Source organism: Rhipicephalus sanguineus, chromosome 11, assembly GCF_013339695.2.
Source record: "Rhipicephalus sanguineus isolate Rsan-2018 chromosome 11, BIME_Rsan_1.4, whole genome shotgun sequence".
Lineage (NCBI taxonomy): Eukaryota > Metazoa > Arthropoda > Arachnida > Ixodida > Ixodidae > Rhipicephalus > Rhipicephalus sanguineus.
This window is the reverse complement of record NC_051186.1, coordinates 20705604-20731453: the sequence shown is the minus strand read 5'-3', so window position 1 is coordinate 20731453 and position 25850 is coordinate 20705604. Positions and strand designations below refer to the sequence as shown.

The 25850-nt window shown below is 51.7% G+C and overlaps 1 protein-coding gene across 1 annotated transcript in view; it reads right to left on the bottom strand.

Moving 5' to 3' along the window:
• The window catches only part of LOC119373689 (uncharacterized), a 79326-nt gene that overhangs the window by 44614 nt on the left and 8862 nt on the right, over positions 1-25850 (bottom strand). The window contains exons 2-3 of the mRNA XM_037643754.2: positions 21558-21729; positions 12428-12691 (exon numbers count right to left, since the gene is read on the bottom strand). Of these exons, the coding sequence (XP_037499682.1) occupies positions 12428-12691; positions 21558-21700 (407 nt within the window). The 5' untranslated portion in view covers positions 21701-21729. The remainder of the gene's footprint in view (positions 1-12427; positions 12692-21557; positions 21730-25850) is intronic.

Genomic DNA, 25850 nt, shown 5'->3' with positions numbered 1-25850 from the left:
CTGAGGTTTCTTTTTTCCCTCCGTTGCCAAATGGCGCTTTCGAGCGCCAGAGAACTCCTTTTTCCGTGGCATGGTACAGTAACAGAACCTGCAAGCCAAGTTTATGATCTATAAGTAACTTATTCAAAGTGTGCTTTTCTAGAAATAATTTTTACTAAGGGGGACAATGAAGAATACTCTCAAAACAAATTTATGAGTAACATTACGGTAGTTGAACAAGACAATGAAACGCTGCCGAAGAAATCTGATACTGGCGATAACTCACTGACGAGAGTTTATCGCGTAGTTTGGGTTTCTGCTGCTTTCTGTCTACCGATTACTCTCTCGACATGATCTGGATCTGTCTACAATACGAAGGAAGTCCACAGAATAAGACGATACAGCCTGAATTGACTTTACAATAAGATATCTATATCATTATGGTTCACATATCTTCGCAGCGGGTGGCATTCTCAAGCGTTCTGGTTCAGGTGAATATTACAGCGATGCTCGCTCATTCCAATGAATGGTCACCGACAGTCTCCAAAGGTGGCAAAAATAAAACACAAAATGTCGAAGCTTGGCGAAATCGGCCGCTCTGAATAAGTTAGTAAGAAAAGCTCGTACTTGCTTATTCATAAAATTAATTGATAATGACGGAGGCAACACAAGAGCAAATGCACCCACTTAGTCATTGCGTAATAATATATTCGCAATAAAAGCATTGAAATGCTAATCCACTGAATATTATTTAAATATTCCCAAGGGTCTGGCAAAGATGTTGGTAGTGCCTCAATCTTTGCAAAGTAACGAAAATAGAAGCTCTGCAACTCTCGCACGAAAAGTGCACACTGTACCTGTTAGCCATCTTAAAGTGCCCAAATATAAGAAATGCGCTTGCAGTTGTTTCCAATACTCGCACGAATGTAAATTTTGAAGCGCTTACCTTTAAGGTCAGCATATCCGATTGTTCTGCAGTGACAACGACGAGTACAGAGCTCCAGAGCGTGAAGGCGCACGAAATTTCTTTAACCGAAGAATGCGTCATAAGAGCCGTGCTGCCTTGTGGATCGTTGAGCGCGGCAGCGGTGTTATGTGATCTCGAACAAGCTGCGCGCATCCGGTCGGCTCGAGAAGCATCATGTTCACCTGAGACGCCCGTGGTTGCATGTGCTATGCAGGGCGTTGCGTAAAAGTTCAAAAGTGATGGTCGATTGAGGACCCCCACCACAACGCTCAAGCAATTGCGGTGAGGGCCTGCTGGCGGCCAGATAGTGGATATATGTTGTAGATATTTCCTGTCCACAACCTTTACCAAGTGATAGTCTCAAGTTTCCCTATATAACCACCAAGCAGGAATTAAGACAGAACGGCAATGCCAGAAGCGAAGAATCAAACCATTACTCCTTCGGAGTCCTTGCATAATCAGGAAGTTCCTTAACATACAAATATTTCATGGTGCGTTGTTTACACTATAATGAAAGCATACTATAGCATACCTATGCGTCAGCTTCTTACCGGTTATTTTCATTCAGCGCATTAAACGATATTTCAAACAGGAACCACTCTCTATGCGCCTTCGCATTGCGTGTTGGACCGTAGCTGCTAAAATCCTCGTCAGGCTGCTATATGTGTCCATCCGCTGGATCAGATCTTTCCCTGTACACGATGCATGGTATTGGGCGAGTAAAAGGTTTTTACCACAGACTGCAGAACTGGGAACTGACTTCAATATTGTGCACGTCATGCAACGAACAACCGCTTAGAAGCATGTATATTGATTATTGAAATAGATAATCTGTTTCTATCAGGGGAATTCAGCAGGAGGGTTAAACTTTTTCGAACAAAACAACGAAGTCGGCCATTTTTTCTGTCCCTTGGGGGGCCCCCTAAAACCGGAGGGCCCGGTTCATTTGAACCCTTTGAACCCTGGATAATCCGCCCCTGGACATGAGGCATAGCCGCATCCTGGACTCTTAGCCATACAGGGCTTAGCCATACCGGGCGTTTCCTGTCGCGCTTCACCACTCCGGCTTCTCCAGGCGCACACAACCGTTCCCGGCCCTCGGTCAAGCGTCATTAGACAGTTATGGTTTAGCGTTAGCGTGATGCGGGGGTTAAGGGAATAGCGTTACCGTGCCGCAAACCTTGGTTGCGGAAAGCGTCTTTTAAGCCCGAACCGCACGTACGCTCCCAAACGCGCACGGGGCGCGCGTCATCGCGCGCAGCCCGGCCGTCTCCGGCGAGTTATGGCGGTTTCCACCCACACACTACGCGCGAAGGCGCACGCGAAGCGCGCGCTTCCTCATACGTGCAAGACATCGTTTCGTACAAAATTACTGATAGTTCATCAGAATACTTACAAAACCTCCTTCTGTTACCTTTTTTATTGTTAGATGCATGCAAAAGTAAATAAGAACTAAAATTTTTCACATGATGTGTATCATCATCTGTCGGTCAAGCCGGTGCTGCCAACAGCCATGCCACAGTTGGGGCTCCAGGCGCTTCCGAGCGCGCGCCGTCTCAAGGTCGATATCAGTCGCCGCGAACACTCGCGTACCGCGCGCGTTTTGCCGCGCTTGCTTCGTCTGCGCATGCGCGGCCTCCGGAGCGCGTACAGCCAACGGTGGCGCCACCTAGCGAATGGTGAATGCGTTAAAAAAAAGCGAAAAGAACAAAACCGAGAATGCTCGCCTGTATTCCCTCACGCACCAATATTACTCCTCCTTTTGGTGAAAATAAAAGTAAATAAATATGAACTAAGCACCAAAAGCGAAAATTTTCATGTTGCAGACTTGTTTACACCGATTGTCTAGATAGGCCTAAGGACGTTCGAAATGAGAAGCGATCTCAAAAACTACGCTAAGTTATCCGTAATACCGTGTCGTCGAAGCTACCTGAAGGTAAGCGAAGCCATTTCGCACAGTCGTTTGCTACGAAAGAAGTGGATCCGTCCCAAGGAGGTTTAAATAAAACTTGCTGGAGTGGAGGCCGCCTATACTTACCAATGGGCCGCAGTGAAGCCGCGCCGCGCGCGCGGCGGCCATCTTGCCATAGGCAAGAAACGGGAGCCAAAGCGCGCCCGCCGCGCTGACCGCGTCTTTCCGCCGTGGTTTTTATTGGTTACAATAACGAACATCAAGGAAGAAGTTGTCAAGAATAAGAAGCGAAATCGCAGATAAGAATGCGGTCAGTTTTATTCTGTTTCTTTTGGCGTTTTTCTTGCAAGCATGCACACCGAAGGGCCTGTATCACTGTTTTTTTTTTTTTTTTTTTGTAATTATCCTCGTAAGAGCACACCTCACTTCTCGGCATTCATTTTCCTGTTTATTCCGTTCGTCATGTGAGGGAGTCTTATGCATATATGGAGTCTGTCATAGTGTATTCCAGTCCCAAAGTCCGCATATCTAACCGTTTAGTCGCCCACAATCTCAACATGTTTTCTCATTTGTCATCAACAATCAAAGTACAGTTGAGTTTTTGTGCGGCATTGGGCTAGCTTTTTCGGGACAGTGACTCATCTGTGAAGCCAGCATTTCCGTTGATGGAATTCTGTACACCGTTCTCGTATAGAGCGCTCTGCTGACAGTGCGCGATTAAACTTCGTGCGTACATACTCGTAAGCTGATGGAGAATATAGGAGTGCAGCGTTAACAAAAACGCCCGCAGCTCGGATGGAATACGTGCCTTTCTGGCCTTTTCGTGCCCTAGGGGTTGCTGTATGTATGGGGGAAGGCTGGGGAAGGCTGCAGTGAACATCGCCCTGCCCTACTCAGACATGAGCTTTTGATCCGTGACCGAAATAGGCGCACATTCAGATTGATCTGGCTTGTAGGGAAGGATGGTGTCGATTGTGTGCGACGGGTGCCTGCCGTACAATAAGAAAAATGGTGAGAAACCAGTAGTGCTCTGAGAGGCGGTATTGTAGGCGTACGTGACGAAGGGCAGAATGGCATCCCAATTTGTGTGGTCGGCGGCGGCGTACAACGAGAGCATGTCGCCGAGCGTGCGGTTAAAGCGTTCGGTGAGGCCATTCGTCTGCGGGTGGTAAGCAGTAGTTTTGCGGTGAACAACGTTGCACTCTTTGAGAATGGCTTCCACGACTTCCGACAAGAAGACACGGCCTCGATCACTAAGCAGCTCCTGGGGCGGACCGTGACGCAGCATGAATCGTTGGAGCAGGAAGGAGGCCACATCGCGCGCAGTAGCCGCAGGGAGGGCGGCAGTTTCAGCGTATCGCGTGAGGTGGTCGACAGCGAGGATGACCCAGCGGTTACCAGCGGATGTCAGAGGAAGTGGTCCATACAGATCGATGCCAACGCGCCCAAACGGTCGGTCAGGGCAAGGTAGAGGGTGCAGACCTGCCGGCGAAAGGTGTGTTGAAGTTTTGCGGCGCTGACAGTCGATGCAGGAGCGAACGAACTTCTGCACGTAGCGGTACATGCCTCGCCAAAAGTACCGTTGGCGAATGCGGTGGTAGGTTTTCGATACGCCAGAGTGTGCACACTGCGGATCAGAGTGGAACGACTCGCATATGTCAGAACGCAGACTGCGGGGTATTACTAGTAGCCACCGGCGGCCGTCGCCGTTGTAATTGCGTCGATGGAGCAGGTCGTCGCGAACGGCGAAATGGTGGGCTTGACGATGCAACGCGCGAGTGGATGGCGTTGCCGATGGATCAGTGAGCAAGTCTATCAGTGAAGCGATCCACTGATCCTTGCGCTGTTCGGTAGCAATGGTGTGAATGTCGATGGAAGAAACGGCAAAGTGAGACACTGAGCTGTGGGCATTTTCGTCAGGCAAGGGAGAGCGCGACAGGGCGTCGGCGTCAGCATGCTGGCGTCCGTTGCGGTACAGCACGCGGATGTCGTAGTCTTGCAGGCGAAGTGCCCAACGGGCGAGACGGCCTGAGGGATCCTTCAACGACGACAACCAGCACAGTGCATGATGGTCGGTGACAACATCGAATGGGCGACCATACAAATAAGGCCGAAACTTCGCAAGGGCTCAGATGATTGCCAGGCATTCTTTCTCCGTGACGGTGTAGTTGGTCTCGGCTTTAGTAAGCGTACGGCTTGCATATGCCACGACATATTCTGGGAAACCAGGTTTGCGCTGCGCAAGGACAGCGCCGAGGCCAACACCGCTGGCGTCCGTGTGTACCTCTGTAGGGGCCGTTGGGTCGTAGTGGCGTAGTATGGGAGGAGACGTCAACAAACGACGGAGCTTTGCGAAAGCGTCGTCGCACTGTGACGACCACGAATTGAGGGGCCCGTTGCTGCCAAGGAGCTTCGTCAGCAGCGATATGATAGTCGCAAAGTTTCGGATAAAGCGCCGAAAGTAGGAGCATAATCCTACGAAACTGCGCAGTTCCTTGACGGACGTAGGCTTGGGGAACTCTGTCACGGCCCGAAGCTTGGCTTGATCAGGGAGAATTCCGTCCTTGGACACGACGTATCCTAGTATCGTCAGCTGCCGTGCTGCAAATCGGCACTTCTTTAGATTCAGTTGTAGCCCGGCCTCGCTCAAACGCGTCAAAACATGCCGCAGGCGTTGAAGATGCGTGAAGTCCGGGGCGAAAACGACGACGTCGTCGAGGTAGCACAGGCACGTGTGCCATTTCAAGTTGCGCAGAACGGTATCCATCATCCGCTCAAAGGTCGCGGGCGCATTGCACAGCCCAAACGGCATGACGTTAAACTCGTACAAGCCGTCGGGTGTGACAAACGCTGTCTTCGGTCGAGCGTCATCAGCCATGGGGACTTGCCAGTACCCTGAGCGCAAATCGAGCGATGAAAAAAATTCTGCTCCTTGCAGGCTGTCAATGGCGTCGTCTATTCGAGGTAGGGGATAAACGTCCTTACGGGTAATCTTATTGAGTCGTCGGTAGTCCACACAGAACCGCACAGAGCCGTCCTTCTTCGCAACGAGAACGACAGGAGAAGCCCACGGGCTGTTGGAGGGTCGAACAACATCGCGGCGTAGCATGTCTTCGACTTGCTCGTTAATTACACAACGCTCTGCTGGCGATACGCGATATGGACGTTGCCGCAGTGGTGGTTGGGTGCCAGTGTCGATGTGATGCGTGACAGCAGACGTGCGGCCGAGAGAAGTTTGCGCGACATCGAACGAAGAACGAAATTCTTCCAACATACATAGAAGCTGGGAACGCTCGACCGATGTAAGGTTGTCAGCAATCGAGGAACCAAATACATCAGCGGGTGACGAATCAGATGTGGAAACAGCACTGAGCGACCGGGAGCTGGCGCAGTGCGTGTCACCCGGTGCGTCCATAACTTGTGCGTCTTCGAGGGCTCCGCTCTGCCGAGACATTCCCCTCGCACCAGTGTAACAATGTACGGGGATGGGTTCGTAACAAAAATATCGGTGTCGCCCTGAGTGACTTGCACGGTCGCAAATGGCACCAGCAAGCCTTTCCTGTTGAAAACGCGGTCAGATGGAGAAAGGAGTGCAACGGTGTCAGCGAGACCGGTGCAATAGACTGACACAGCCGTTGACGAGTTTGCAGGAAGTGTGGTGTCGTCTACCTTGGTCGCAGCCGGTAGACTGTCCGCCGGCGTCAAATCTGGGAATGGTGAGAGCTCTATTTCGGCTGGTGCGCACCGAATTACGGCGTCGTGACGTGCGAGAAAATCCCATCCCAGGATGACGTCGTGGGAGCATGAACAAATTATGATGAATTCGACGGTGTACAGAGCGTCCTAAATCATGACACGGCCGGTGCACACCGCTGTCGGGTGAATACTTTGGGCGCTGGCTGTACGGAGGGAGAGCCCGGAAAGTGGCGTCGTCACTTTTCATAGTAGTCGGCTAAATTTAGCGTCCATAACGGATACAGCAGCTCCAGTGTCTACAAGGGCCGATGTGCGCACACCATCTACAAACACGTCTACTACGTTTGATGGGCTTTGCTGAGGGCTTTGGCAGTTCGATAGCGTCGCAGCCCTTGCCTCTTGGACTGCGACGACTAGTTTTCCTGTTCTCGTGCGACCGGACGAGGCCGCATCGGCGACAGTGATCGGCGTCGTGGGGACGGTGAACGGCGGGTAGATGAAGCTGGGCGTGACGTCGGCGACATAGGCGGCGGCGGGTCGTAATACGGGCGGCTGGACTGGTTGGTGACGGTTGATCCGACTCGAGGCGGCTGCACGCGGTTGCAATAGCGGGCGACGTGACCGGCCCAACCGCACGCAAAGCAGATGGGGCGGTTTTCGGCAGTGCGCCATCGGCTTGCCGGACTAGGTCCCATCCATGCCGCAGGACGCGAGGGACGGGGCGACGGCTGATATGACTGCATGGTGGTCTGCAGTCGAGGCGTATGAATGACGTCGGCGTACGCAGCCGGCACACTCGCTTCGAAGGCCTGAGGGCTGGCGACGGCCCCGGCGTAAGTTAGCGGGGGCACCACAGGGAGCGCTGGGGGCGGCCTGGCTGCAACTTGCGCGTAACTGAGAGGCGCAGGCGCTGGAGGGGGCTGGTGGTATTCCGGCATGACCTCTGCGATTTCCTGCTCGATTGCCCGGCGTAGGGGAGGCAGCAGTGTGGTCGACGGCTGCTCGACATGCTGTGGGTGAGCGAAGGCCAGTAGAGAAAACTGGCGGGCAATTTCCTCGCGCACGAAGGACTTGATCTCGGCGAGTAAGACGGAGTGGTCCGACGTGGCCGACAAGCCAGCGAGATCGGCGTCGCGTGATGGAGGTCGACGCGTCATCAGCCGCTGCCGGCGCAGCTCCTCGTAGCTTTGGCACAGTGTGATGACCTCTGCCACAGTGCGAGGGTTTTTGGCAAGCAGCATGGTGAAGGCATCGTCGTCGATGCCTTTCATAACGTTTCGGACCTTGTCGGACTCAGACATTGTCGCATTGGCTTTCTTGCACAAGTCAAGCACGTCTTCAATGTAGCTCGTGAAAGACTCGCCGGCCTGCTGGGCTCGTTCACGTAAACGCTGTTCGGCTTGCAGCTTGCGAACGGCAGGGCGGCCAAAGACGTCGATGATGGCGGTCTTGAAAGCGGACCACGTAGCGAAATCGGATGCGTGGTTGTTGTACCATAGGCCGGCCACACCCGCGAGGTAGAAAACGAGGTTGCTCAGTTTGCCTGCCTCGTCCCATTTATTGGGGACGCTCACACGCTCGTAGATCGCGAGCCAGTCCTCGACGTCGGTGCCATCCGCGCCGGTGAAGACAGGAGGGTCGAGGATGCGGGGGACACCTGGACATGGCGTCGGCGCAAGAGTTTGCTGGGCGGCGTCTTGAGTCATGGTAGCAGGCACGGTACGGGATCGAAGCTCCAAGGGCATCGAATGCGGACCGTAGTTGTTGAAAGGGCACAGCACTCTCCACCAAATTGTCAAGACGTTTATTAGCGGGCACTCGGCGACGGCGACAGTCAAAAGCGGGGCCGACTCTCTGCACGAGGAGCGTGCTCTCAGAGAAGAGGCGACCCACTAGAAGGCGCTCGAGAGGACGACCCATTAGCGACTACGAACGCTTCGCTACAATTTCAATGAATAGCAAGCGGTGCGTTATTTTCCTATTCGCGCTCCGCACCAGTATCAACAAGCACAAGAATGTGTATCACTGGGTTTTTCAAGTGTTTTACAAATGCGTCAAGCACAGCTAGTCGAACAACTCCCAGGTCGCAGCCTAGTCCGGTCGAAACAATTTGGCGAAAAGTGCCTCTAACATATGCGATCGCCGTCTTTTGGCCTCCAGACTTCCCGTCAAACAGCCTGCCCCGACGTGCTTCGAACATTTGAGTCCTTACGAAACTGGTTAGGAAAAAAGAATGACCGTCAGATGTGAAATTAGATTGCGGACTGTCAGCATATGTTCCGGCATATAGAGAAGTTTTCATCGAGCTCGAAATGTTCTGCTTACAACTGAAACTTCATCCCAGAGTACCTTTTCGCTCGATTTATACAGCCGTACGCAACGCACAATGTATCCAACAACGTCCGCACGCCACCACGCCCCACGCCAGAGAACAGCTAGAACATATGCGGCCGCTGCAGCATGCGTTGCGGAAGACGCGCTTTCTGCCTATGGCAAGATGGCGGCACGCGGCTTCAGCTGACGGGCGCCTCCTCCACTCCAGCAAATTTTATTTTAACCTTCTTGATCCGTCCACATCAACGCTAAATTCAGTTCGAAGCGGGCGTCCAAAACCGCCGCCATGTCTTACGTACACTACGTTAACCACGCAAACACGCTAACGCTAAATCTGAAAAAAAGCGTGCGTACGGTAAACGCTACGGGTCGTTTACGGTACTGCGCATGCGCACTTCGATCCCGCTATTCCGCTAAGCCCGCTATTCCGCCAAACCCGCTAAACTATAACTGTCTATTGCCGAGTTTCCGGATGTCTTCCGACCACCCTCCTTTCAGTCCTCTGCCGCCCACAGCGTGACACATCACATCGTCACGAAGGGCCCTCCCGTATTTGCCCGGGCTCGTCGCCTCGCACCAGATCGTCTCGCTGTTGCCAAAAAGGAGCTTGAGAACCAGTGGCGTAGCCAGGGGGGGCACACCGGGCCCGTGCCCCTCCCCCGGATTTTTTTTTTTGCCATGGCACACAGAGCACAAAATGACACTCGACCACATCTGCCTGCCCGGCCCCCACTTCAGATCAAGGTGGTGCCCCCCCCCCCTAGAAAAAAATTTCTGCCTACGCCCCTGTTGAGCACATGCTTGACCTTGGTTTCATCCGTCCCTCCTCCAGTCATTGGGCCTCACCACTCTACATGGTCCCTAAAATACTGGTGATTGGCGACCATGCGGTGATTACCGTGTTCTTAACAAGGCCACTGTTCCGGATCGGTACCAGATTCCCCATTCCAGGATTTCACTTCGGCACTGCACGGCTGCACCATTTTTAGCAAGATCGACCCTGGTCAAAGCCTATCACCAAATCCCAGTCGAACCCGCAGACATTCCGAAGACCACCATTATAACACCCTTTGGCCTGTTCGAACATCTACGCATGCCATTTGGTCTTCGCAACGCGGCACAAACCTTTCAACGTTTCGTCGACCAGGTGTTACGTAGCTTGACCTGCTGCTTCGCCTATCTCAACGATATACTCGTCTTCAGTATCTCTACTGAAGCTCACAAGCACCATCTATGTCAAGTGCTGGATAGACTGAGCAAGTTCGGCCTCGTTGTTAACGGCCCTAACAGTGAGCTCGGGGTCACGTAGCTGGACTTCCTCGGCCGTCGCGTCAACGCACACAGCATTCGTCCACTACATACTCGTGTAAGTGCCATCCGTGAGTTTCCTCAGCCATCCACCACCAGGTCGCTGCGTGAATTTCTTGCTCGCCAACTTTTATCGTCGTTTCACTCCTCTCTGCGCCGATATACTGCAGCATCTCAACGACCTTCTCACGGGCTTCAAAACACCCACTACGCCAGTATACCCTGGAACGATGCGGCTGAGCATACATTTAGAGACACCAAAGCAGCCATTGCCGGCGCTACGCTCCTCGCCCACCATAAATGCGACGCCCCAACATCCGTCATGGTAGACGCATGTGACACTGCCGTCGGCGCCGTCTTGCAACAGTCCGTTGCTGACGCTTGGCAGTCCATCGCCTTCTTTTCCAACAAGCTTGCCCCTCCCGAGCGCCGCTACAGCACCTTCGGCCGAGAGCTACTCGCCATCTACTTGGCCATTTCGCCATTTCCTCGAGGGACGCGTCTTTCACATCCTTACGGATCATAAACCACTGACGTCTGCTTTAGCGTCCACCAGCACTTCTTACGCGCCCCGCGAGATCAGACAGCTCGCCTTCATCTCGGAACACACGAGCGCCATTCGCCACGTCAGTGGAAAAGCCAACGCCGTTGCCGATGCGATTTCTCGCGCTGCTATTCATGCAACACAATACGGCCGAACAAGCATCGACTTCACAGCCATGGCTGCCGCCGAGAAGAATGACGAGGAGCTCCAGCTGCTACAAAACCGCGGTACATCTCTAGTCTTGGCTGACGTCTTGGTGCCTGACTGTGACGTGCCCCTCGTTTGTGATAAGTCGACAGGACGTCCTCATCCCTACATACCTCTCCCGTTCCGTCGAGCAGTCTTTGATGCCTTGCACTCCTTGGCTCACCCTGGCATTCGCGCCACACAGCGACTTATCACCGCACGTTATGTGTGGCCGAGCATTAACGCAGACGTCCGTCGTTGGTCACGTGTTTGCCTCAGGTGCCAACAGTATAAAGTACATCGTTACACTGTCACTCCTCTTGGCACGCTCCCTTCCCCGGACGTTCGCTTTAGCCACCTACACGTCGACATTGTCGGTCCACTTCCTCCATGTCCATGAGGGAACCATCGCTACCTGTTAACCTGCATTGACAGATTCACAAGATGGCCTGAAGCGATGCCTCTTCAAAACATAACTGCGGAGTCGACAGCCCGAGCGCTCGTCGCTCTGAGGATTAGCCGCTACGGTGTCCCTTACACCATTACGACTGACCGTGATCGCCAGTTCGACTCAACATCGTTCGCCAATCTATCTCGGTTCCTCGGTGTCAACCACATCAAGACTGCCTCGTGCCATCCCATCGTCAATGGAATCATTGAATGTTTTCATCGGCAACGGAAGGCGTCACTCATGGCTTCCACTTTTCCTTCATCATGGATCGAACGCGTTCATTGCGTTATACTTCGCATCCGCACGTCTCTTCGTAGCGACTCCTCCATAAGCGCCGCCGAGCTGACATTTGGCACCACTCTTCGAGTTCCTGGTGAGTTCTTCAGTGACCCGCCCACGGTATCTGAAGACGTTTCTGACTATGCATACCATCTACGCAACGCTATGCGTATCGTGGTTCCGTCTCCACAACGACGAACATCTCGTAATGGCTATGTCATTCTCGACCTCCAACACTGCACGCACGTTTTTGTGCGACACGATGCCGTGCGAACGCCTTTGCAGCCCCCGTATGATGGCCCGTTTGAGGTCGTCAACCGCACACCTAAACACTTCCGTCTGCTCATCAACGGCCGGGAAGACACTGTTTTCGTCGACCGTCTCAAGCCTGCGTACTTGGACACCGACACTTGGACAACGTCGCATCTTACAACCACATCGGACTGGCATACTCGCCGCGTGCACTTTGCGGCTCAACAGTCCGCTTCTGGCCACCTGCAACAAACCCTCGCTAGAAGAGGGGCCCTGTAGCGCACTAGCATGGGCTACAAGAATCCTACCAGGAAAAGACGACGACGACGAAGCTATATATACCAGCACGAGACGGTCGCGCGTGTTCTTTCTTGTTCGCGTCCGTGTAAAATGGTTCCAGACGAAATATATATTTTGTGGTCTCACAGCATCGACATCCGTCTACGTGTTTCCACATGCTTATCCGCTCTACAAACGGCTTCTTCGGATGTTTTCTACTCCCATACCAAGCATACTCACGGGTACAGCAGCTGCAGGGCGAGTCCTAAGAGTCCGTACTTGTTCGGCTGGTTGTGTGCCTCGCAGACGCTCCGCTTCATGCACTCCTGCGGGTCCAGGCTCGGAACGCTGGGGAACTTCTCGAGGCCCTTGTCCACGCGCGTCATCACGAACTCGCTGAGGCCGGCCAGCCCGTTTCCCAGGGCTCGGTCGCTCTTCTCCCACGGCGGTAGCAGCAGCAGCACAGACACCGCGCCGGCTATTAGGCCCAGCTCCAACGGTGACCTGAGCCGCATGAATTACATCACTATAAGACACCGCCTTTGACAGATACACTTCGACCATCTTGCGGTACACTCAAGTGTTGCTCGCCTTGGCCCGACATTGTAAATGATGCAAAGGTGAGTTTCCTCGCAATTAGAAAACACCACCTCAGAAAGAGAGACTGTCGAAGCATTTCATGACCGCAACGACAAGTGTGTATAATCTGTTTCAATTTTACCAACTGCCTTTCTGGAAAGTCATCTGTAATGTGGAAGCTCCGACGCGGTTTGAATTCTCTCCATGTTTTGTTACCGATCTCGAGTTCAGGTCGATCCTTATAAAAAAAGATGGCTGATCCCTCCGTCATAGCATAGAGTTTCCTAAAATGACCTAGAGGGAACTCTGGCGCTGCGATCGTTCAGCCACCATGGGAATGATGGGTAGTACACGGATTTGCCTAGTCTTCGTGCTTGTGGGCTTCTTGTGGCTTTGTTTATTGCTATGTTTTGGTTTTCTTTCGGATAAAAGAATGGATCATTGTGAACTTCGTGACCAGATTTGAATCGGTGAGCCTAAAGAAGTTAAAGTGGTGAAGTGAAACTGCTGATTTTTGCTGAACTTCGTTTTGCGACAAAGCGGATGCAGGCGACGCGGAGCCAAACGGAGCCGAAAGAACGAAGTTTAGACAAATCCGTGTACTACCCATGATTCCCATGCTGGCTGAAGCGCGATGCATTGCAGCTCCCATAGACACTAGCGCCAGAGTTCCCTCTAGTAAGTATTGTAGGAAACTCTATGCGTCATAGGAATCGGTATTACACAAAAGTGAAACGTGTCGCCACAGAAGTAGTTGATTGCTTATAGTGCATTGGTATAGAGCATGTGCAATGTCTATTGTTGTTTAGCACCGCTCGATGGACGCCCCCAGGTTGACGCCTGGTGGCACATCTCCGTACCGACGACTAACGCCCATCATCATGATTTAACCTTTGCAGTGGCTGAAGTTGTCAAGATATACCTGGAAACCGCATATGGTGAATCCCGCGCAAAGATGGTATCAACAAGCACATAGTAAACACTGACACTCGATGTGCACTCCTTTAAAGCGTCGTGAAACACGAAGAGAAACGCGACGAACGTCGTGTCTTCTTTCTAGCCTGGCCGTTAATTCTCACAAGGCGAGCGGGGAACGCGGTGCGACAGCCAGGCGGGCGTCGGAGAGCTATTAAAGACGATAGTCTTTCTTGGGGAACCTAAATGCAGAAATTTTGGTCTGTCTGTCTTTCTGTTTGTCGGCACGTCACTCGATTCAGCCACCCGGCCAAGGTTGAACCACTTGCTTACCGCCCACCCATCTTGAACTGGTATGGCTCTTCATACTTGTGAACGTTGTCGATAAAAAAGTAAATATTACGCATATCTGACGCGCAACATCATTAGGTAAGCATTAGGCGGTGTGTTCCTTTAATAGAAAATACATAAGTACGCAATTTTAAAGACCCTAGTTTCTTAAGCTGCGCTGAAAATGCGACTGCGCTGAAACTTGTCTTCCTCCGTGCCCTCTGCAAAAGCTCATGTTGTGTTTCGGTTCAGTATTGCATTGTACGAATGACAGGGGGCGCCGCTCTGGCATTCCTGTTTTACCCAGGCGACGTGTAAATAACAGTTTGTGGAGAGTACTCGTTGAGTGCGGACGTTTCTTCGGCGCATTGCGCAAAACCGCGTGTTCGGGCTGGCCGGCGTCCCCGCCGGTCGCGTTGGTCACCGCCGGTCTTCGCCTGTGGCTGCGTCGGGACTACAGCCCGCAACACAGCACTCATGTTTCCCGACGTATTGCCAGATGGCGTCCATATCTCACGCAGCGCCTCTTCTATCGTCTTTAGACGACATTTGCAGCGAAGCACGCAGATACTCGGCCAATTTTTTTTCGATATGGATGGATGCTATGAGCGACGCTTGGGCTAAAACCGCCACCTCGTGGTGTGTAAAAGCGCTGACGAAATTACACTTCTCCTACAGGAAACGCGCCGAGTGGGACGGTCGTAGCAACCATAGAGTTTCCTAAAATGACCTAGAGGGAACTCTGGCGCTGCGATCGTTCAGCCACCATGGGAGTGATGGGTAGTACACGGATTTGCCTAGTCTTCGTGCTTGTGGGCTTCGAACGCACTTGTGGCTTTGTTTATTGCTATGTTTTGGTTTTCTTTCGGATAAAAGAATGGATCGTTGTGAACTTCGTGACCAGATTTGAATCGGTGAGCCTAAAGAAGTTAAAGTGGTGAAGTTAAACTGCTGATTTTTGCTGAACTTCGTTTTGTGACAAAGCGGATGCAGGCGACGCGGAGCCAAATGGAGCCGAAAGAACGAAGTTTAGACAAATCCGTGTACAACCATGATTCCCATGCTGGCTGAAGCGCGACGCATTGCAGCTCCCATAGACACTAGCGCCAGAGTTCCCTCTAGTAAGTATTGTAGGAAACACTATGGTAGCAACGACGCGTTGCCGGAGCTAATAGACCGATGGATGGATGGATGGATGGATGGATGGATGGATGGATGGATGGATGGATGGATGGATGGATGGATGGATGGATGGATGGATGGATGGATGGATGGATGGATGGATGCTATGAACGTCCCCTTTACAATGGGGCGATGACAAGTATGCCACCCGTTCGATTAAAAAAATATGTTTTCCTTTTTTCTTCTTTTTCTTGATGTTGGCCTGATGTCTCTACTTCAATTAAATCTATCTTACTACAGGAAAAATAACCGTAAATTCTCAGCCGAGTTCTCTGCCCTTTACGGCAGAATGTCCTTTTTTTTCAATATTTATTTTTGTCCTTTCTCTCTAATTTTCTGCCACCAGTACTCTAACCGTCTCTTACTTATTTCAATCGCGGGTGTGTTCAGCTTTCCATTGTTGTCCCTAAAACCCAAGGCACGAGCCCAAACGTACACCTGGGTGGATATCTCCACATTCAATCAGAACACGCTTCGCTGTTTCCTTATTTTCCCCGCAGCATGTGCATTGTTCTTCTTTACTGAATCTCGCTATATAACGGAGACCTGAGCCGCTTGATAGACGATGGATGGCTGGATGCTATGAGCGTCCCCTTTATAACGGGGCGGTGACATGTCTGCCACCAGGCTCGAAGAAAAAAAAAAAACTTCCTTGTTTCAAGTTGGCTTAACACCTTATCTACACTGATTAAATCTATGTTCCTTTTCGTAAAAGGGCGCCCCCAAGCGCCCTTAACGCGAACTACTCCAAGCCATCATGTTCAGGGCGCCGCAGCAGACGACACTGTCTGCGACTAAGGTGGCTGCCTACTGCGATTGCCGGTGCGCGACGTTCCGTTAGCGTGGCAGTCAGCCCGCGCGTTGTGCGGAAACGTGTTGCTAAAGATGGTTGGAAGGTGCTGTGTTCCGTTGTGTTACCAACTAGGCTACCGCTACGAGAACGGAAAGGTATGTGCGACAGACCGATGTAAACAAACACACGTGTCACATATCTGCGTACAGTGCATCGTCAATGTCACTATGTTCGTGGAAGCGCTAGGCCGAGTAGGCATGCTGTGGATTTTTATGTGAAATGCTCGTCTCCGCGATGGATGACGTGGTATAGTACATCGTAAGCGCGTTGCAGTGGCTTCCGTACTCGACGCTGGCGACGTAGAATTCCGACATCGCCAGCTTTGCGGGAAAATGGGAAGTGCGTTGCTGGCAGCGCGGTTCAGGGCCACGAAGCGTGCGGAATGAAACTGGCAGTTTGTTGATGTAGCCGGTGGAGTCAGGACATGATAGCGAGGGCAGCGATGACGCCAAGCCACCGTAGCAAGTGCATACAGCGTATTTTGCCAAACAGAAGGTCGCTGCTGGCAGCCAAGTTCTTGCGATGCCTCGGCGGACCCGACTACACTCAGTTTCACACATCAAGCGCACCGCTATTCAAGCTGTGCAATAAGTTCGGTCAGCGAAATGTATAAATCCGCGTGTCTGCTTTCTTTGGTTTTCGCGGTTGTGAATGCTCGTGCGAGCCGAGCACGAGCCTACGCGTGAGGCATCGCGACCGGCTACAAATAAAATACTGAAACAACGAAACGTCAAGTGATGGGAAACAGCACATTAAAAGCCGCATAATAGAGTTTGCTTATTTGCAATTAAGGCAGAAATCATGTCTTACTCAGCCTGAAAAAAAAGAAAACGAAATCGCAGTCTGGCGGTAAAGATGTTGAACTATTTGTTAGCGCAAACGCATCTTTTTCTGAGTATCACTAGCCTCTACACCGTTACAACTGTTGTATGCGAAACAGAGTACGCGAAAGCGCTCGGCACTGGCCGCTCGAGACTTCCAGTCTCGCGCGTCCACCTCGTTTGCAAGCCGGCTACCGTTGTGTTCATCATAGGCGATGCTGCTACAGTTACGTAACTTCCCGTCAGCAGCTTTTAGCTCTGACGCACGATATTCCTCGTTCCGAGTTGGAGGGGTTATGCGTCCGCCTCGGCGCGGCGTCAGATCGTTCGTACACCCGGTCGACGGGTCACTCATTACGACGCCGTAGTCAGTTGCACTAACTTTGCAAAGCAAGGCACGGGGGGATTCATTTGCAGAGGTTTCGGAGGCGGTGAGATGCAGCGATGCAGTCGCCTGGCACCACGCACGGGCACATTACACGGGCGCACGTGCGCATAGTCAGGCCCCCTTCCCCTAAACATGGCGAATCCTATCCCAGAACTCTTTGCAAAATCGAAACTGACGAAAAGCCCACCGTCAGGTGGCGTATTTATGAAAAGGGTCTATTGCGGAGGCAAAGATTTTCTTTTTCGAGCCTGGTGGCACATATGTCACCGCTCCGTTATAAAGGGGACGCTCATAGCATCCATCCATCCATCCATCCATCCATCCATCCATCCATCCATCCATCCATCCAAGAACACTGTGAGAGGAAAGTGTGAAAGTGTGTGAGAGGAAAATGTGAAATCCGCCCCCTTTGTAATGCCTCTGGCGCTGTGGGTACCGAATGAATAAATAAATAAAAGGCGCGTCCATGCAGCCTCGTTATGTGTTTGGCGGTAGCTCAGTGGGCTACACGCCCGCCATCCATCGTCGCGGACTGAGGTCGTGGGTTCGACTCCTGTCAACCAAACATTTTCTTATAGCTTTTTTCTTTGCCCTCTGATGGCGTTCATTTTGCTGACGTATTTCCGTGACGGAAATACGTCATGAAAGTCTCGGTGGACCCCGGCATAAAACACTTTCGTGTTAAAAAACTTGTTTGACAACTCAACCTTCATGAAATTTTCACACGTTTTTACGTTTTCACTTTTGCTAAGGTTGATTTTCATCCTGCCATCTTTTCTTGCGCGTCTTCTTGTTGCCATCGCGTTGATTGTTGCTTTAACTCGGTTTCTTCGCACGGTGTCGTATCGCTTTCACTGCGGTTTCTTTGAAGATCAGTTCATGTATACGTGATGTTCATTTCGTTGCAACCTTTGTGACTAGACCTGCGCGCCGGTCCCAAAATCGCCGGCGGTGGCGCGTGAACGGCGCGGGGTTCATCGGATTGGCGGCGGCATAGGCTTCCCAAGCAACGCTTAGCGGCGCTGCTGCTCTTGACAAGCAGCGCCATCTCTGGCAGAAAAATAGAAACTGGAGTCTAAGCAGCGCGCGTTTTCCCTTCTCTGCACCGCGTTGCCGCTCGCTTCTGTGCACGTGCAGAGCTCTCGCGGTGCACTTGCGGCGCCTCACAATGTACCGCTTGTAGTGCGGCTTCAAAAGGACCTTCAAGCTTGACTGGCACTTCCGAAAAGCGAACTTGTTAAAAGGAGAAAGGCTCGTCAATCATGTTAACGGTGAAGAGCAGACGATCGACAACAACGACGCACGACTCAAAGCGAAATGCATTTCCCAAGTCACGATTACACCAGTCTCATTCTGTCATGTTAAAGATGAATAATGGTCCCCATGCACTCCGAAATGAAACCCTACACGCTATCGATGTTCTGCGGTGTGGACTACGAATCATATGATTGTTGTTTTGATATGGCATGCTTACAGTAGCAGCCGTGTACTTTCGTGAACAAACGTTTGCAGCGTGCGAAAAAAAAAAAAATTATACGGCCATGGCACTGTTTTCTGAGAAGGTTAGAGTCAAGTCCGTGCCGCTGGAGTATCACCCGCCTATTAAGACGCGAGGCAGCTAGCTGAGCTTTAACCACTGTGAAGCAAGATGAACTGCTCGCCTCGTTTTTTCGGCTCTCGCGTCATGCTTGCAGTCTCTTTTTATGATATCGACTTGACAGGCGTATAAAACCTGCTGCGCGAACGCGGCTAGAAAATCGCACAAAGTCAGAAGGTGGTTAATTCAAGGTTGCAATTGCAAAGCATGTATTAAGTGCCAGTTGTATTTAGCGGCTTAAATATATATCCCCCTAATAAAGTGACAAAAACAAAGCAAACCTGCAGAACGATGTCAAAGCTTGCTGCAAATTTGTGGCTCCAATTTAGAAAAAAAAAATATGTTTCAACGAAAAAATCACCAGGTCTGCGCGGAACACGCAGCACAGCGAAAGCTGAAAGAGCGGCCTTTCTTGGGCCCGTTGTAGACTCTCTTGGGGCAATACAAGCACACATGCAAGGTATCCACTATGCCATAAATATTCGTAACTTTCATGAAGTAGGGAAGCACCCACTATACCATTATTCGTCATTGTACGGATAAGCGAGGTACCCGCTACACATCTGTAAGTCATTATGTGCACTTTGTTGTGCTGTGGCTGATTACGATGAAGAATTATGACTGAACCTTCTGTAAAGGGTTGGAGGCAATGAACGACCCGGTCACTCGTTGTGCAATACACATTGTGTGACGCCTGGTTGTTATTTTACTCTTCTACGACGCTCTATCACATATGTTAACACGATTGCTTGTCCGACAAGAGACCTATTTTTGCGAGAAGTTTCAAGCACCAGCGTAGCCTTGTGGTAGAATACTTGACTGCCATGCAGCGGGGCCCGGCGTCAAATCCCATCCGTTCCTGGAATTTGTTTCTATCTTCAGCTTTTCTTATTTCGCGCGAGAGCGGGTACGGGCAGCGGCAGCGGAAAACTACGGCGCCAAAACTGGCTCTTGTTGTCATCTCATAACAGCTTTCGCTGTAGTGTATATAAGGGCCCCAAACACCATCGCTCTTCTACGACGCTATATCACATATATTAACACGCTGAAATCTCCGCACGTGACATCACGGATTTCAAACTGTATTCGTCGTATTTTGGGGACCTTGGCTCAACGAAATTTCCAGAAACTTGGTACGTTAAGTCTGTTAAGGCCCCTCAGAGGTCAATGTACTTCATTTTTACCCACTATCAGCTACGTAGGGCCCAGTAGATGCCATCAGAATCTATGACGTCACGGCGTTTGCTGCGTGAATTTCAAGTTGGCCTCGTTACCTGCATTTTCCTGCGAGTTTTCTCTCTTACCAAGAGTCTTGTCGGGGCGAGCGTGGGTCTTTTGGAATGGTCAAAGTAATTTACTGATAATAGAAAAATCGTTTTTCTCTTTAATGTGCCTTGTTCCGCATACACTGTGCATACATATAAGTCCCACATTTTAGCTCTAAAAAACGCTTTTTTTATGTGGGGTAAGCTATTTGGAGAAGTTTTATGAGGGATAAGAACTGAACTGCTTTTGCTTCTTGCATATGAGCTACTTGATTTATCTGAAACGGGCGAGCTAAAAGTAAATAGACCAGGCTCTTATATGCAAGTAGCAAAACCTCGCTATTCCGTGCTTTATTTGCTTTCGTTATTATTTTAATCCCAAATGTTGCTCTGTAATCACAGTAATAAATGTAATATAATAAAATTATGCCTGTGAGACGCGGTGTTTCAATTAATTACCTTTTAAGAACGGAGCAAAGTCCAAGCCCGGCCCGACCCGAGCCCGCCACATCAAACCCGGGCCCGGCCCTAAGCCTGGAGCTTCAGGCCCGAGCCCGGTCCGGGCCCGCCATGAAAACTACTTTACCCGGCCCCGCCCGGCCCACGGGCCGGGCCGGGCCCGGGTTTTCGGGTAGGCCCGAGCCCGTGCAGTGCTCTACTTTCTCGCTGTCCAATAGGTTATTCAAGATACGGTCAATAGCAAGTAAAAAATATTGCAAAGTACTGGGGCAACACACGGACCAATACAAATTCACTTTCGCTGGATGAATATCGCGCTGCCAGAAGCCACATAAGCTGAGGATACTCTAGTAAGATCATAAAGTTATCGACCGAGATATCGGCAGAATTCTGGAAAGCAACATCTCCGTCTATACAATGGCGCACGGCAGCTTGAAGGGAGCACAAGTCCTCTACATCTATATCCAAAAGGCAGACTTGCAGGAATCAAGAGAAGCCAGAAACGTTGTCACTTATTTTGAATTTTTAACAATATAGGGATCATCAATAACTAGAGCGTTTAAGTTTTTCAGCGAAAACTGATTTAGCTGTACTGCCAAGTACTCTGCTCAGTAACAATACTTGGTTTTATGCGCGCGCAATGTCACAAAACTCAAACATGGCTGACGCTGTTGAAGATGAAGAGCCTTCAGCCGCGATCGGTATGCTGGCATAAAACTCGTGTGCTACATCGTTATGGACCAGCTGCCGCGCGCCATTTTACCTGCGAAAGAAGTGTCGTCGCGTGGCGGCACGTAATAAGGGAGGGCTCTGGCGCCGTGGTCGCATTGAGAACGAAGTCGCAGGATGGCGAAAATTGCGGCACTGGTCTTATGCAAAATAAGTACAGGATTTACGTCAAGGAAATGATAGTGCGTTGATGTATGTTTTCTTTCGGCATTTATGTTAATCCGCATTAACGAGCTTTTACTGCAGTCTCACCTGTAATGCGAGGAGTGCAGTGCACGGACGGTTGCGTTGCCCGTAGCGACTTCATTGAGGACGTTGTCGTGGCTGCCGACTGCAGGACTGTGAGCCAGCACGGTGCACGCGACCAGGCTGAGGAGGACAAGGTGGCAAGCCATGGCTACGAGGGCCAGATTCGTCCCAAGTGCTGCAAGGGTGAGAGCTACATCGAGCTTTGTTCGTTTACGATTAATTATTAGCGGCCAACGGCACTTAGGAACGAAGAGCTTTATCATTTCCACCAATATATTTTCCCGACATTTCGCTTACTAACTTGAATTCCGTCATTCTGTTGCTGCCATGAATCGTGGACTCTCGCTTGAAATTCCTTCACGCAAATCTACAGTCGACTTCATAACACCCTGTTTCTGGCGCATTTTTAGCCGCAGACATTTTCCATTACAGCGTGCCATGCCACTATATGGAATAACTTTCCAATCGTTTCGTTAAAAAAAACCCTGCTGAATTTCGCGAACGATTGCAAGTTCATATCTTGACTAACTTTTTTTTTTCCTTTAGTACAATTGCATACAGTGTTCCTTTTTCAGTGCACATGCCTCTTTGTTTCGCCTTCTATGCAGTTCCTTTTTATGCCTTATTTGTTGTCACTTCACTGAAACCCCCCTAGTGAATGTTCCTTCCGGGGTAAGATAAATAAGTGAATAAATATTGTCACGTGGTCGTGACGTCGATGAAGACAGCAGTCGGCGTTTGCAGGATGAAACTGTTTATTTGGCCGAACTTGTGGCCGGAAAATGAGAACTATAACTACAGCAATACACGCTGTACAAATATAGCGGCGAACAGGGCGTCGTCCGTCGATCAACTGACAAGCGGTCAATCGCGTCGGCTTTTATACAGGCGGTATCGAACTTTCCAGCAATATCGCTGGTGGCGGCGTTATCTCTAGACAAAGCTGGAACGTTCGCGTGCGGGGCGCAATCTTAACAGAACGATCTACTATAGACGTGAAGCTTCTCGAACAATGCTTCGCGGACAGCGTCGAGCGTTGATAACCGTCCCTGCCGGTCAAACCCGAATACATCAAAACAAGACAAGAAGTGGGCGTGGCATTGCCCCCCTCTGAAAAAGCATCGTCCCGATGCTTGTGAAAGAACATAGAAGAGAGAAAAAAAAACAAGTGCATACAAAAATAAATTACAATAACAAAGGAAGAAAAATAGAGTCCCCAGGTTCGCTAACGCGCAAAAAACGGCTTAAGGCGCACGACATGGACGACTTCAGGTCGTGCGCGGCGTCGCTGGGAGTTCGTAATGCCGTCCGGGATCACCTCGTAGTCAAGAGCGCCGAGGCGTCGAAGAACCTTGTATGGCCCGAAGTATCGCCGAAGGAGTTTTTCGCTAAGCCCACGTCGGCGTATCGGCGTCCAGACCCAAACACGGTCGCCGGGCTGGTATTCCGCGAAGCGTCGTCGAAGATTGTAGCGACGGCTGTCGGTGTGCTGCTGGGTCTTGATGCGCAGGCGGGCGAGCTGTCGAGCTTCTTCGGCACGTTGTAAGTAAGCGGCGGCATCAAGGTTTTCTTCGTCGGTGACGTTGGGTAGCATGGCGTCGAGCGTCGTCGCCGGGCTCCTTCCGTAGACCAACTTGTACGGAGTCATCTGCGTCGTTTCTTGGACGGCCGTGTTGTATGCGAAGGTCACATACGGAAGGATGGCATCCCACGTCTTGTGTTCGACGTCGACATACATGGCCAACATGTCGGCGATGGTCTTGTTTAGCCGCTCGGTCAGGCCATTTGTCTGTGGGTGGTACGCTGTGGTCCGGCGGTGGCTTGTTTGGCTGTATCTCAGTATTGCCTGAGTTAGGTCAGCAGTAAACGCCGTACCTCTGTCGGTGATGAGAACTTCTGGGGCGCCATGACGCAGGACGATGTTCTCAACGAAGAACTTCGCTACCTCGGCGGCACTGCCTCTAGGCAGGGCCCTCGTCTCGGCGTCTTGATTGCTTGTAGTACAGTGTCAAGGCGCCGGAGGTGTTCGTCGAAGCTTGAGGCAAACACAATGACGTCGTCCAAGTACACAAGGCAAGTCTGCCACTTCAGTCCAGCCAGCACGGTGTCCATAACGCGCTGGAACGTCGCAGGTGCCGAGCAAAGACCAAAGGGCATAACCTTGAACTCGAAGAGGCCGTCTGGTGTTATAAAGGCAGTCTTCTCTCGGTCTCTCTCGTCGACTTCGATTTGCCAATAGCCGGTCTTGAGGTCCATCGACGAAAAGTACCTCGCGTTGTAGAGTCGATCCAGGGTGTCGTCTATCCGTGGGAGAGGGTAGACGTCCTTCTTCGTGATTTTGTTCAGGCGGCGATAATCGACGCAGAAGCGTAGGGTTCCGTCTTTCTTCTTCACTAACACCACGGGTGACGCCCATGGACTCTTCGACGGCTGGATGATGTCGTCGCGTAGCATTTCGTCGACTTGTTTCTTTATGGATTCGCGTTCTCGCGTTGAAACTCTGTACGGGCTCTGCCGGAGTGGCCTGGCATTTTCCTCTGTTATGATGCGATGTTTTGCGACTGGGGTCTGGCGGATTCTTGACGATGACGAAAAGCAGTCCCTGTATTTCAAGAGCAGGGTTTTGAGCTGTTCTTGTTTATGCTTCGGAAGGCTAGGATTAACGTCGAAAACTGGTTGAGAAGCTTGGTTCGTCGGTGTTGGCTCGGAAGAATCGGCGATGGCGAAAGCCATCGACGTAGCCGTGATTTCTTCGATGTAGGCGACTGTCGTGCCTTTGTTTACGTGCTTATACTCGTTGCTAAAATTTGTGAGCATCACTGTTGCTTTGCCTCCCCGCAACTCTGCTATTCCTCTTGCGACGCAAATCTCGCGGTTAATCAACTGGTGCTGGTCGCCTTCAATGACGCCTTCCAGGTCTGCTACTTTCTGAGAGCCGACGGAAATGATGACGCTGGAGCGAGGGGGAATGGTGACTTGGTCTTCCAGCACATTCAAGGCATGCTTCCCTGGCGGCGTGTACCGCGGTAATGCTTTTTCTGTAGGTAGTGTTATCGACTTCGATCTGAGGTCGATGACTGCACCATGAAGGCCTAAGAAGTCCATACCAAGGATGACATCTCGGGAGCAATGCTGAAGGACTACAAAGCTTGCGGGATAAATCCGGTTGTTGATGGAGACCCTCGCTGTGCAGATTCCTGCCGGCGTTACTAGGTGACCTCCCGCTGTGCGGATTTCGGGGCCTTCCCAGGCGGTCTTGACTTTCTTCAGCTTCGTCGCGAACGGTCCACTGATGACGGAATAGTCGGCTCCAGTATCGACGAGAGCGGTGACGTTGTGGCCGTCGATGAGAACGTCGAGGTCACTCGTTCGTCGCCTACCGTTTCGATTTGGTCGCGGCGTCGGATCACGGCTACGTCGGTTTGTCCCGCTGCTTCGTCGTTGTGTCGTCAGGTCTTCTTCGGGCCGTGAAGTTTCGACGTCAGGGCTTCGTTCGGCTTGCGGCGTGTTCTTTAGATGTCGTTGCGGCGTTGTCGTCGGCGGCGGAGGATCTTCGGTATTTCGTCGTACAGCAACCGCACCTCCATCGGTTGCTGCCCTTAGTTTTCCGGATACGGGCTAGGTGACCGGCCCCGAGTTGGGCCAGTGTATGGTCGGCGTTGGGGAGAGACGTAGCGGCCTGGCGACGGCGAACGGGAAGGTTGTCGGGGCGTCCATTGCGTTCCCGCGAGGTAGTCGGCGATGTCACGTGGTCTTTCCCCTCGCTGTGGACGCGGCGCGTCGATGGCGAATCCACGCAGTCCCATCTGTCGGTACTGGCAGCGGCGGTAAGTGTGGCCAGCTTCTCCGCAATGGTAACAGAGTGGGCGGTGGTCGGGGGCGCGCCAAACGTCGGTCTTCCTCGGCGTGTATCGTTGGCCGGCTGGCGGGCGGTGTGACGTCGGTGGCGGCGGCGGTGGTGCCTGGCGGCGGAACTGTTGAGGCGGCGCGGCGTCTTGACTTGGGCGAGGAGGGGGGGCGTTGCGTCGGGCTGCAGCAGCATAGGTCACTGCTTGCAGCTGCGGCTGCGCTGACTCGGGGGTGCCCAGAGACTGCTGGATTTCCTCTCGGACGATGTCAGCGATCGACGCAACTTCAGGCTGTGGTGAGGGTAAGAGCTTGCGTAGTTCTTCCCGCACGATCGCTCGGATCGTTTCGCGCAGATCGTCGGAGCCGACAGCATGAACAACTGGGTTGTCTTGAATCGATCGGCGATTATACTGCCGGTTGCGCATTTCCAACGTCTTCTCAATCGTC